Genomic DNA, 12,174 nt, shown 5'->3' on the forward strand with positions numbered 1-12,174 from the left:
TTTTATTGATCTGTTTTTGATTATAGCCGCCGTATTAGAAAGATAGATAGATTCCCTACAGTGTAGAAACAGGCCCTTCAGCCCAACCAGTCCACACCGACCCTCTGAAGAGTAACCCACCGAGACCCATTTTCCCCCTGACTAATGTACCTAACACTATGGTCAATTTAGCATGGCCCATTCACCTGACTTGCACATCTTTGGACTGTGGGAGGAAACCAGAGCACCTGGAGAAAACCCACGCAGACACGGGGGGAGCACGTGCAAACTCCACACAGGCAGTCGCCCGAGGCTGGAATCGAACCATGGACCCTGGTGCTGTGAGGCAGCAGTGCTAACCACTGAGCCACCGTGCTGCCCCAAATCAGCTTGTTTCTGATTGACTGCTACCTTCCTACTGTACAGCAAATCCATTAAAAATAAATGTTTGAGCCTCAAACATGCCCCCCCCCCCCCCACCCCCCAAACCAGCACCATCATCGCCCCATCACGACCATCTCTCCATCAATAACTTGGGAGATAAATATTCTGAGTGAAAAGTGTGGCGCTGGAAAAGCACAGCAGGTCAGGCAGCATCTGAGGAGCAGGGTTCCTGATGAAGGGGTTATGCCCAAAGTGTCGAGACCCCTGCTCCTGAGATGCTGCCTGACCTGCTGTGTTTTTCCCGTGCCACACTTTTCGACTCCGACTCTCCAGCATTTGCAGATCTCACTTTCTCCTAGAGCCTAGGGTTTTTTTAACTTAAGACTGCTTTTTCTGAGAGTCATTGCTTTTCTTTACATTTGTTTGAGGAGGTTGGGCTTTCTGTTCCAAGACCAGCAGTATGAGTTTTGGCTTTGGTTTTGCCTCATTACGTTTTGCAGGAGTGTTGGTTGCACAGTTGTGGAGATGCTCACTGAAAAGCCCCCGTGGGCTGAGTTTGAAGCCATGGCAGCCATCTTCAAGATCGCCACTCAGCCGACGAATCCTCAGCTGCCACCTCACGTGTCAGACCACAGTCGGGACTTTTTGAAAAAGATATTTGTGGAGGCGAAGCAGAGGCCATCAGCAGAGGAACTGTTGCGCCACACTTTTGTGCACTATCACTAGCAGCTAACCTCAACATCTGATGCATTTATTTTCTATCTGATTGCACTTTTTCAATGTATAATTTTGGTGATTCTAGGTGTTTCCTAGGTTGTAATTTATACTTAAATTTGTATTTATAATGAGATTTTTTTGCATTCTCACAAAGGGAATGATCAGAAGGTTTTTTACAGTGTATTCACACAGTACTCTGATGTTCTTCAAGGTAAAGCACTTTATTACATAACCCATTCCTGTTTATTCTTCATCCGATGCAGTGTGACAGGTTCTACTCCCCATTAGAAGTATGAATTTATTTGCCATTTGTAAGTAGCAGAGACTGAGCCTCTCTAAGTATGTTGAACCTGCAGTATGTTAGAAAATAGACTGTTATGCAAATCATTTCAGCAATGGTAGTTTGTTGCAGAATGTCTACCAGGATGTTTTCATATAACGTGAAGCCAATCAACCCGACAGGTTTGCTGTTAGTATTCTATCACAGCATAGAACTCTGAATCCATTGGGCAAAGTTGTAGTTGGGTGTGTAACCCAGAGTAACCATCAATTCTTCCTCCTTCAACTTCCACATAAGCCAGTATAGTCAGTGGTACAGATTGACAGAGGGAACATCACTGTTTTCAGGGTCTGGCCTCAATCAGAATACAAAGCACCTGGTGTTTCTCCTTCATTTCTCACACTTGGAACCTGCCCTGAAAATGTTTGTCAGTTTTTTATTCCTGCTGTTATTTAGCAGTGTCTGTGGCCATCTCTACACCTGCCAAATGTGTTATTGGCCTTCACTGTAAGGCCTCTGTGTATGTCTGCCATTGGATCCTTTTGAATGGGTACCTGGACAAAAGTAGATATTTGTCTGAGTAGACACCATAGCTTGGTGTCTAGTTCAAGTAGAGTGTGTCAATCTCTGCAGCACTGTCTTAGGCCAAAACAGGTACCACTATATGGATCATGATTTCACATTAAACTGATGCTGATGCCCTCAGCTTGGACCTGCACTCCAGAAATTATGTTCCCAGCCATGGCTTGTAGGGTGGCTCGGAACTTTGGAGTACTTCATGTTTAAGGCATTATCTGAGTTTAATTAATCTCAGGAATATACGGTGCTGAAACATTAGCCACCAAATTACACTTCCACATTTTTATAGATGTTATTCGATTAATGTTTACAGATCTTTTATATTGCTTTGTAGATGGAATCATTTTTCAAATCTAGGTTTTTTTTTGTTTTTGATAATAAATTAGTCCACTCCTCGGGAGCAAGTTCCTGATCCATCTGGCTGTTCTAATCCCTTCCTCTGCCGGACTGCCTCTGTTATCTGCTGGTTGCTACAGTCCCATTGCTGGCCCATGACTGCCTCGGGACAGCTCCGGATCACCGAGCCAATCCCACCCGTGTCCTGACAACAATATCTAAAAGGTCCCATCACTGAGCAGAGCTGACTCTCTGGGACACAGCCTTACTTCACTTAGATCAATATTGTGTCCTGGGCCGATATTTAAAAGAGAATTTAATTGACACTTTACCCTGTGCAGCTGCTTTGTGCAATTTATGCGGTTTTTACCAAACAGTATTGTTCTAGTTTAACAGCATTCCCTCTCCACGAGTTTGGTAATTCAGTGCTTTACGGTTGGTTTTACATTTTAGCCTTGGGTTACCCAGCTCTAATTCTCTGGCTTAATGCATCATTATGTGGAGGTTGAACAAATCGGGAAGAATATTTGATGAACTACTCGTGATGTGGTAATCCCATGATTGGAATCTAGTCCATCATTTGCATTCAAGATTCCCTTCCTGTCTCTTTAAACTCAAACTGTGCCTCATTATTCCATAACCTCACAGACCCCTGTCTGTTACTTCCTCCAGTCCTGTCAGAGCTCTGCACTCTAATCCTGGCCTGATTTTTATATTGATCCACTCACCTTCAGATGCCTGGGGCCCAAGCTCTGGAATTTCCTCCCTAAATCTCTCCAACTTTCCCCTTATTTCTCATTCCTTAAAGCATTCCATTTAGACCCTATTCCAATATCTCCATGAACAGCTCAGCATCAGATTTTACTTGATCACTCCTGGGAAGCATAAAAGTGCTATACAAATACAGATTCCTTATGATTGTATCTTTCAATTTACCAGCCTGGCTTGAATGCCATGGCCTTTCAAAAAGAACTGGGTTATATCCCAGAATAAGCTGCTGTGTCAAACAGCATCAAGGGAATGCTGTTGCGACAACACACAACTGATGCAATGCCTCTGACAATTCATATTCACTCATCTCTTCCCTTGTGCTTCCTTTCTGGTTCATTTGAATGAGGATCTGAGTGTTTGGATGTGAAGGTGGGACTACATTCCAAGAATGGGGAAGATTTGCCCTGTAAATGAGTCTGATCTTAATGTACAGGCAGGAAGTTTATCTCTGATCTTATTAGTGCAGAGCCACGCGGAGCATCATAGCATAAAGGTACTACAGAGGCACATAGTTGGTTGTTCTCATTTGTCTAACAAATGTCTTGCCAACACTGAGGATAATTGATCATTGGAGGTGGCCAAATAGTGAATGTTGGAAATACTCAGCCATCAGACAGTAGCTGAAAGAAGAAAACAGGTTAATATTTCAATTGGATTTTCTTTTGCTCAATGCCTTTTTAATCCAGTTAGTTTGCCAAAATATGGTCAGCATCTATTCTGAACCAAATGAGGTGAGAGATCCTATGACTACATAGGATCTAAACCCAACCAGGGCAGGAATGTCTGAGGAGAGAGTCAAATTTACTTGGGTATTAATAGCCATGGTGGTTTTTAACCATGTTTCCTGAACAAAGTGTGCCGTATGTAATCTGCTTTAAAATAGAAAGTGATTCCTGATAGCTACTGCCTGGTGTTAATCCTTGCCTGGTACTTCGTGCAAAATCTCTCTCATTCTCTGCCAACTTGGAAATAAGGCTTTGATTGAACAACATCATTTAAGAAGTTTATGATGTGTCTACCACAGGGGTCATAGTGCTTCACTGATACACTTGCCTTTCCTACTAACATTCTTGGTCTTCAAACTGGAGAGGTGTCTACTGTGATCCCAATACTTCTGACAGTAGATTGTTTAGATCAGCCTATCCTCAGTCCACCCTGTGATTAATCCAGTCTCTGTCACTGACTGAAGTATTTGTCCTGCTGGGTCAGGTTAAACTGAAGCTGCCTAACAGGACTATTGATGGGATCAGCTACAGCGCTGGTTTAAAACCTGCTTGACTTCACTCCAGAACTCGGTGGAGAATAATTGGGAGACATATAAAGCCAACATTCTACCTGATCTTCCTCCAGGTTTGGTAATAACAACCCCATTAGGTCTTTGTGTGTAACCTCCTGTGATGTTTTGATTTCTCCAGTATCTTTGAAGATTATTTTGGTCCCCGTCTCAAATCAGAGCTTCCGTTTAGCTGACTGATGCTTGACAATGTTAATGCTTCGAGAGAGTAAGTCATAGGCTCTTGGTTATGTTGGCACCACGAGGTTAATCAAGATCTGATTAATATCAAACTGTTTATAAAGGTTTCACTGGTTAATAAGAGCCCCTGATTATTAACTAGGATGTTGCCTGTAGCAACTATGGTGGACCTTGGTTATGTAGGAACACAGATTTACCAATTGTAGCCAGACTCTGAGCAGTGAACAAAGTGTTCTGTATTCACGATTACAAAATTAGTGAAATCCTCTGATTATAAACATTCTTTGCAGGATGCTTACCCATTGAAATGGTACCCAAACCATAATTTCATTCATTCCATTTGCAATTGTACACTGACCTTATGATAAAACCTTGAAGTTATTAAACTTTAGGCTCGAACAAAAATAATGACAAAAATTAGAGTCTGAGAAGGGATCACTCAGCCCATCGAGCCTACCCAACATTCAGTGCAGTCATAGCTGATCAAACACTTCAATGCCATTTACTCACCCCATCCTCAAAACTATATTCTCCAATGATCATCAGAAATGTATTCACCTCTGCCCTGAACATGAGCTTCTACAGCCCTCGGTGGTCAACAATTCCAAAGGTTCGCAACCCTCTGAATTAAGCATTTTCTCCTCATCTCAGACTAAGAGGCTTTCCTCTTATTCTTAAATTGAGCCTACAGCTCTAGACTCTCCAACCAGGGAAACACCTTACTTACATCTCTGCTTTTGGTCCAAAACTCGAGACAATATAGGCACAGTTTGCCCAATCTCTCTTCCGAGAATGGTCCCGCTATTCTGTGAACAAGTCTGGTGAACTTTTGCTCTACTCCCTTTGTGGCAACTACTTGCTTTCCTCAGATAAGGAGAGTAATCCTTGTATGGTCTAACCAAGCACCGATACAATTGAAAGAAGACTTCACTACTCCTGTAGTCAAGATTAGAGTTGTGCTGGAAAAGCACAGCAGGTCAGGCAGCATCCGAAGAACAGCAAAATCAATGTTTCGGGCAGAAAACTGCTCCTACCTGAAACATTGAATTTCCTGCTCCTCGGATGCTGCCTGACCTGCTGTGCTTTTCCAGCACCACTCTAATCTTGACTCTAATCTCCAGCATCAGCAGTCCTCACTTTCACTACTTCTGTATTCAAATCCTCTTGTGATAAAGGTAACATTCCATTAGCATCTTAACCTCCACTGATTTATTGACAAGGGCATATCAACAATTTATGAAGGTGGATCTCAAACTTTCCCAAGGATAATTAGGAACTTGTTAGACATGGTTATACCCCCCTAAAAAATGTAAACATGTCCTTTTGCCTTCCATTTGAAAAAAAAATTGATCATTAAGTTTGTTGAAACATAGAATTTTATTATGTAAAAAGAGGCCCTTTGACCTGACTGCACCAGTCATCAAAAACCTGTCTATTCTAGTCTCATTTTCCACAGCCGCCCCGTAGCCTTGCATGCTATGGCATTTAAATGTTCACCTAAATGCAGCTTAGATGATTTGATGGTTCTTGCCTCTATCTCCCTTCCAAGCGTTGAGTCTCAGATGCCCACTACCTTCTGGGTGAAAAATATTCTTCAGTGTTCTTAAGAAAAGTCACTGGACCTGAAATGTTAGCTTTGATTTCCCTCCACAGATGCTGCCAGACTTGCAGAGCTTTTCCAGCAATTTCTGTTTCTGTTTCAGATTTCCAGCATCTGCAGTTCTTTTGGTCTTTTGTCAAACATTCTTCCTTCATTCACCTCTAAACCTCCCTGTCTTTTAACTTCAATCCATGTCCTTAGTTGTTGAGCCTTTCACATTTTCCTGTAATGCTTGGACCTTAGTGCTCAAACACTGTCACCGTCACACACTCCCAGAACAGGCACAGCACAGGGTTAGACACAGTAAAGCTCCCTCTACACTTTCCCCATCAAACACTCCCAGGACAGAGACAACACAGGGTTAAGTAAAGCTACCTCTACATTCTTAAACTAAAAAATAAAGAGAAAGCAAAGCTCCCTTGCTACTAGTCCTATCAAACACTTCCAGGACTGGGTGAGATAGAGAGTAAAGGTTACTCTACTCTTTTAAACAATAACACCTACACTGTTCCATCAAACAGTACAGAGTTACATAAACAGAAAAGCTCCATCTACACTGCCCCATCTAACACTCCCTGGACAGGGACACCATGGGGTTAGATTTCGAATAAAACTCTCTGCATTATGCTGTACCTGTTATCCAACTGCAGGCAAATACTCTTCCTATTGCACCATTCCGATGCTTTTCCATTCCTACAGCATTTTTACTGGGAAGGTTGATACTCTGAGTCTTGCCTTTCAGTAACACAGTTAAAATGGGTTGATTTTCATGTCAGATGTTCTCTAATAAACCTGTTCAGACATGTTGTGACACCTGGGGCAGATGGGCCTTGGACCTAGACGTCTGGGTTAGGAGTAGGGACACTATCATTATGCCACAATAGCTGACTCTCATGTCATTCAACCATGTTGGATTTCACAGGTTCAGGAGATGTACAACCGCTATACGGGTACTGTGTCGTATGCATTCAATCTCTGAAGAGTTAATTTGTGAAGATCAAGAGGGTTTAAAATGATTCAAGTCTGTTTCCCCATTTGTTGGTGGTAACCAACATTTAAAGGTACTAATTGTAGTTAAGGGTACAACCACATTGTGGCACACAGCTCCTTGAGGGAAAGTGTAATCTGCTTTTCATATTGGATATTTGAAGATGTATACTCCCCTCACATTAAAGGGAGCAAATGGTGTTATGGTACTGTCACTGGACTAGTAAGTGAGAACCCTAGGTGAATATTCTAGGTACATGGGTATGAGTCCCTTCATGACAGATGGTGATCTTTGAATTCAGTAAAGTTGTGGGTTTTTAAAAAAAGTCTAATGTTGACCATGTAAAAACTCTGTCAGTTATAAAAACCCACCTTGTTCACTAATCTCCTTTGGAGAAGGAAATCTGCTGTCGTTACCGGGTCTGCTCTGTGTGACTGTTGACCCACAGCAATGGGGTTGACTTTTAATTACCCTCTGGTCAGATTAGGAACTGGCAGTAAATGCTGGTTTAGCTAATGATACCAATATCCCACAAGCAAATTTTTAAAAATCACATTAGCGAAATTATACATCCCTGTAGCTGTTAATGAAACAGGTTAACATTTTAAGGAAGGAGCATAGGTATGTTTTCCTGATACTTTTATATGTCTCATAGTGAGACTGGAGTCTGATATTTCGTCCCTTTTTGCATCAGTTCTGAGTACCTTAGAACGTCTCAAAGCTCCTTACGACCCATGAAGTATTTTTGAAAGTAAATCGGTCCTGCAGGAACAGCAGCAGCTGATTTGTGTGTCTGAAGGTCCTGCAGAGAGAAGTATGATGCTGACCAGTTTACTGATAAACAAAAATCAGTCAGTTTGAAAGTATCGATGGAGAGGGAAACCGAGTTAACGTTTAAGTCTGCTGTGATTCCTCAGTTCCAATATTTATGCTGCCATTCCTGCTGAGTTTCTGCAGTACTTTTATTTGAGATCTCCAGCTTGCTATTGGTCATCTGATTGATGGTGTAGTTTGTAAGCATGTGGAGCTGTGTGGAGAGGACCAGTTAAAGATGCAGATTTGGGTTAGCATTAGCAGATAGTCACCAGTTTTACTTGGAAAAGACCAAGTAGTTTTCCAGTAGCGGATGCAGCATATCCTACAGTATTGCTGCCTCCATCTAGTGTACATCAGGGTTTCGATTGAAGGAATCTGGCCTCAGGCACCTGCCGCTAATGCCCTGAGATTTGAGACTGTATGTGGGAGCCAGTCTCTTACTGTCTTATCCAGCGATTTGAGTGATTTTGCCTCAGGCTGGGTGTTATATAAATGTTTGTGTGGATTCTCACGTGCTGTGAGGCGATAGGCAAACATGCTGCTCGTTTCTTTTCAATACAAGTGAGCCAATGACTTGGAGACACCGGTGTTGGACTGGGGTGTAAAATCAGACAACACCAGGTTATAGTCCAACAAGTTTATTTGGAAGCACTAGCTTTCAGAGCGCTGCTCCTTCATCAGGTGGTGACACGATTGATTTCAAGACCACTGACCATGGGATCAATTTCAATTCCCTGCAGATGAAGGTCACCAACAGGTTGAGGGGTGGAATATCAAACCAATCACCCATTACATACCATGCCTTCTCCCTTGAAGATGGTGAGGAGAGTAATTGGGCAGCTAGCTAATGGGCTCCACGTTCACACTCATCCACATCATTCCTACACCCCTTATTCAGTGTGACATGTCTCCCGTTCTCTTGCTATTTGGTCTGTCACAGTTCAACTCATTGATACTTCACTAGCCTGTGTTTCTCCCAAGTGTTGCTGCTGCGACTGTGTAATTGGTACTGACGAGGTGATTACATTGTGATGTGATTTATTGTCTCAATGACAAAGCTCAGTGAAACAGGGTTTTGTATAATTCCCTTCTACAATTCTGCTGTTCAGAAAACAATCAGCATCATCACTTCCTTGCAAAGGTTCATTTCAGAATAAAATTGCTGGAAAAGCTCAGTAGGTCTGGCTGCATGTGTTGAGAGACATCAGAGTTAACATTTGATCCTTCCTCAGAACATTTTTAAATAGATTGAAGCTGTATTTTATAGGATGGCAAGTTCAAATCATTTTGATTTGTTTCTACCTCTATAGTAAAAGGTACTGACATTCACAATGCCTCACATAGGCCTTAAAGATTGTACGGTTGAGGTGTGTGGCGGGGAATGAAGGAGTGCTCATTGGCTCAGATGTGATTGAGGTGGATTGTGGGCAGAGGATGTCCTCTACTTAGCATTTCAGTCACCAGGTCCGTTTTCTCTCTCCTTTACCAGACACCCCTTTTGAATGCTTCCTTCACTTGCTTTTTCCCCCACCCCCTGTAATGTTTAATTTAAACATTTAAATTTCAAAATGCATTGGAAAATGGCACTTTGCTTTGTGGCTGAGAGCAAGAGGTTAGTAGTTAGCCCCAGTTGGAGGCACAAGGAGAGAGGGAGAGAACATATCCAATCTGAAGGCCATTAATCAATGCAACAGAACAATTTATAAATATATAGATAAATGTGAGAGAATGTGTTTTGAAATTACTGAGTGATCTCCACATGCAAAGATTAATGGCTGTTTAGCTTAAACGCCTCCGTTAAATTAGCGGAGAGAGGAATTTGCGACCCTTGCTTAGAATAAGGTCATCGCTTACAGTAATCTCATTTTTTTTTTAATTTTGAGGGTTGATACAGGTTTTGCCTAATGAACTTGGAAATAGAAGTCAGGCTCTTCCAAATCCTTTTCCATTGACCATATGCTAGGATAAATGAGATGGTCCAGATACAGGGTGGTATTGAATGCACTGTATGATCAGCTGTCAAACGCCACTCTGTTTAAACTCCATGTTCATTGTATAGCCAGACTTTTCTGCTGGCTGAACGTTATGACTGTATTACATTTCTTAATTGTACAGGTGTATAAACTGTTTTATTTGTAATGATTCCCGATGTATTTACTTTCACTGCTTTTATTGGTTCTTTGTACCTATTGTAAAAGAAAGCCATGTTTATATTTGGTTTGTTACCAATAATCTTGTTTCTATGAAATCTGTATATTGGTGGTACGCATTTTCGTTGCAATCTGATTCTGCATGAGTTCAATGGGACTAGTACACAGGAGATTGCCTTTCATGTTAGTCCATGCTGTTGGTCAAAGTGTGCAGGCTACTGCTCCAAACTGGAACCCTGACGGGGTCAAGGAGAGTCCACGGTATTTAGCACTTTGCAGAGCATTAATAAAACTATTTATTTCACAGTTCTATGCATTTGATCTCTGTTAATTCATTTAAACCTAAGCTTCTAACAGAAAATGTCGGCTGATGGCACCACCTTCCAGTTCTAGTTGACTGCAAAAGGGGTTACTTGAGTGTTAGAGCTCTTCCTGAATCTCATCTACCCTCTTTGTTCCTTCACCCTCAATACCCACCTGTGACTGAAAATAAGGTGGTGAAATTGACACAAAGTCAAGTAGGGATGTGAAAAGAATGTGAGCAAATTACAAAGAGATTTTGAGATGTTAAGTGAATGAGCAAAGATGTATCAAATAAAGTATAATGTGGGACACTGAAATTGGCTGTTTCGGCAGGCGAAACAAAAAGCCTACTACCTCAATAATGAGAGATTGCAGGGGAATTGTGAAATCTAAGTGTATGAGTTGCAAAAAGTGAGAAGTCTGCAGGCAAGTGTACAAGTACACTAGTAATTAGTTAATAAATTGTTAGTTTATTGAGAGGGGAATCAAAATAAGGAGGTTATGTTGCACTTGTTTGGGGCGTGGGTGAGACCACATCAAGAGTATCATGTACGGTGCTGGGTTACTTATTGAGGAAAGGATCTAAGGGCGGCATGGTGGCTCAGTGGTTAGCACTGCTTCACAGCACCAGGGACCTGGGTTCGAATCCAGCCTCGGGTGACTGTGTGGAGTTTGTACATTCTCCCCGTGTCTGCGTGGGTTTCCTCCCACAGTCCAAAGATGTGCAGGTCAGGTGGATTGGCTGTGCACAATTGTCCATAGTGTTCAGGAATGTGTAGGTTAGGTGCGTTAGTCAGAGGAAAACGTAGGAGAATGGGTCTTGGGGGGTTACACTTCTGAGTGTCGGTGTGGACTTGTTGGGCCGTAGGGCCTGTTTCCACACTGGGGATTCCATACATTGGAAAGGGGTTAAAAAAGGTTTACCAGACAATATTTGAAATGAGTCATTTGTCCTGAGGTAAAGTTGGGCAGACTAGCCTTGTATCTAAAGTTTAGAAGAATAAGAAATGATTGAAACATATAAGATCCTGATGTATTTTGACACAGGATTGATGTGGAAAGGATGTTGTGGAAAGGATGTTGTGGGAAAACATCAGAACTGGGGGGGGGGGGGGGGGGGGGGGGGGGGGGGGGGGGGGGGGGGGGGTCACAAAAAATGAGGGGTTGTTCAAACTGAGAAGAAACAAACTTATTTTTCTGAGATGCCCTAAGACATTTGAACTCCCTGCCTTAAAAGGCGATGGGAGCAGAATCTTTGTAAGACAGAGGTGGACATATTCTTGATAAAAAGTGGATAGTGGGAATGTAGAATAACCAGATCAGCTGTGATGCTGTTAAGTAGGGAGCAGGAGAAAGTGAGGTCTGCAGATGCTGGAGATCAGAGCTGAAAATGTGTTGCTGGAAAAGCGCAGCAGGTCAGGCAGCATCCAAGGAACAGGAGAAGGGACGTTTCGGGCATAAGCCCTTCAGGAATGAGGAGAGTGTGTCCAGCAGGCTAAGATAAAAGGTAGGGGGGAGGGGCATTGGAGATGCGATAGGTGGAAGGAGATCAAGGTGAGGGTGATGGGGTGGAGTGGGGTGGGGGCGGAGAGGTCAGGAAGAAGACCATCTTCCTAACCTGCAATCTTCAGATACTGGCTAACTCCTGCTCCTAAGTAATATATTTTTATATAGATCATTCCTTAATGCAATTTGAATATTGAAATTCCAAGTAAACTTTAAGAATTGTGTCTGTGGCACCACCTTTCCTGTCTGGAATGTTGATTCATTGCCTGCCTGTTGAACTTCTGGAATCCC

The 12,174-nt window shown here is 42.4% G+C and overlaps 1 protein-coding gene and 1 long non-coding RNA gene across 3 annotated transcripts in view; one reads left to right on the plus strand and one right to left on the minus strand.

The window, feature by feature from the left end:
- The window catches only part of map3k2 (mitogen-activated protein kinase kinase kinase 2), a 120,845-nt gene extending 115,385 nt beyond the window's left edge, over positions 1 to 5,460 (plus strand). For both annotated transcript variants that reach the window (XM_060828215.1, XM_060828216.1), the window contains one exon: positions 864 to 5,460. In XM_060828215.1, coding sequence (XP_060684198.1) covers positions 864 to 1,089 — 226 coding nt within the window. In that variant the 3' untranslated portion in view covers positions 1,090 to 5,460. The remainder of the gene's footprint in view (positions 1 to 863) is intronic.
- The window catches only part of LOC132817698 (uncharacterized), a 31,392-nt gene that overhangs the window by 13,114 nt on the left and 6,104 nt on the right, over positions 1 to 12,174 (minus strand). The gene's annotated exons all lie outside the window — the stretch shown is intronic.

This window comes from Hemiscyllium ocellatum, chromosome 7, assembly GCF_020745735.1.
Source record: "Hemiscyllium ocellatum isolate sHemOce1 chromosome 7, sHemOce1.pat.X.cur, whole genome shotgun sequence".
Taxonomy (NCBI): domain Eukaryota; kingdom Metazoa; phylum Chordata; class Chondrichthyes; order Orectolobiformes; family Hemiscylliidae; genus Hemiscyllium; species Hemiscyllium ocellatum.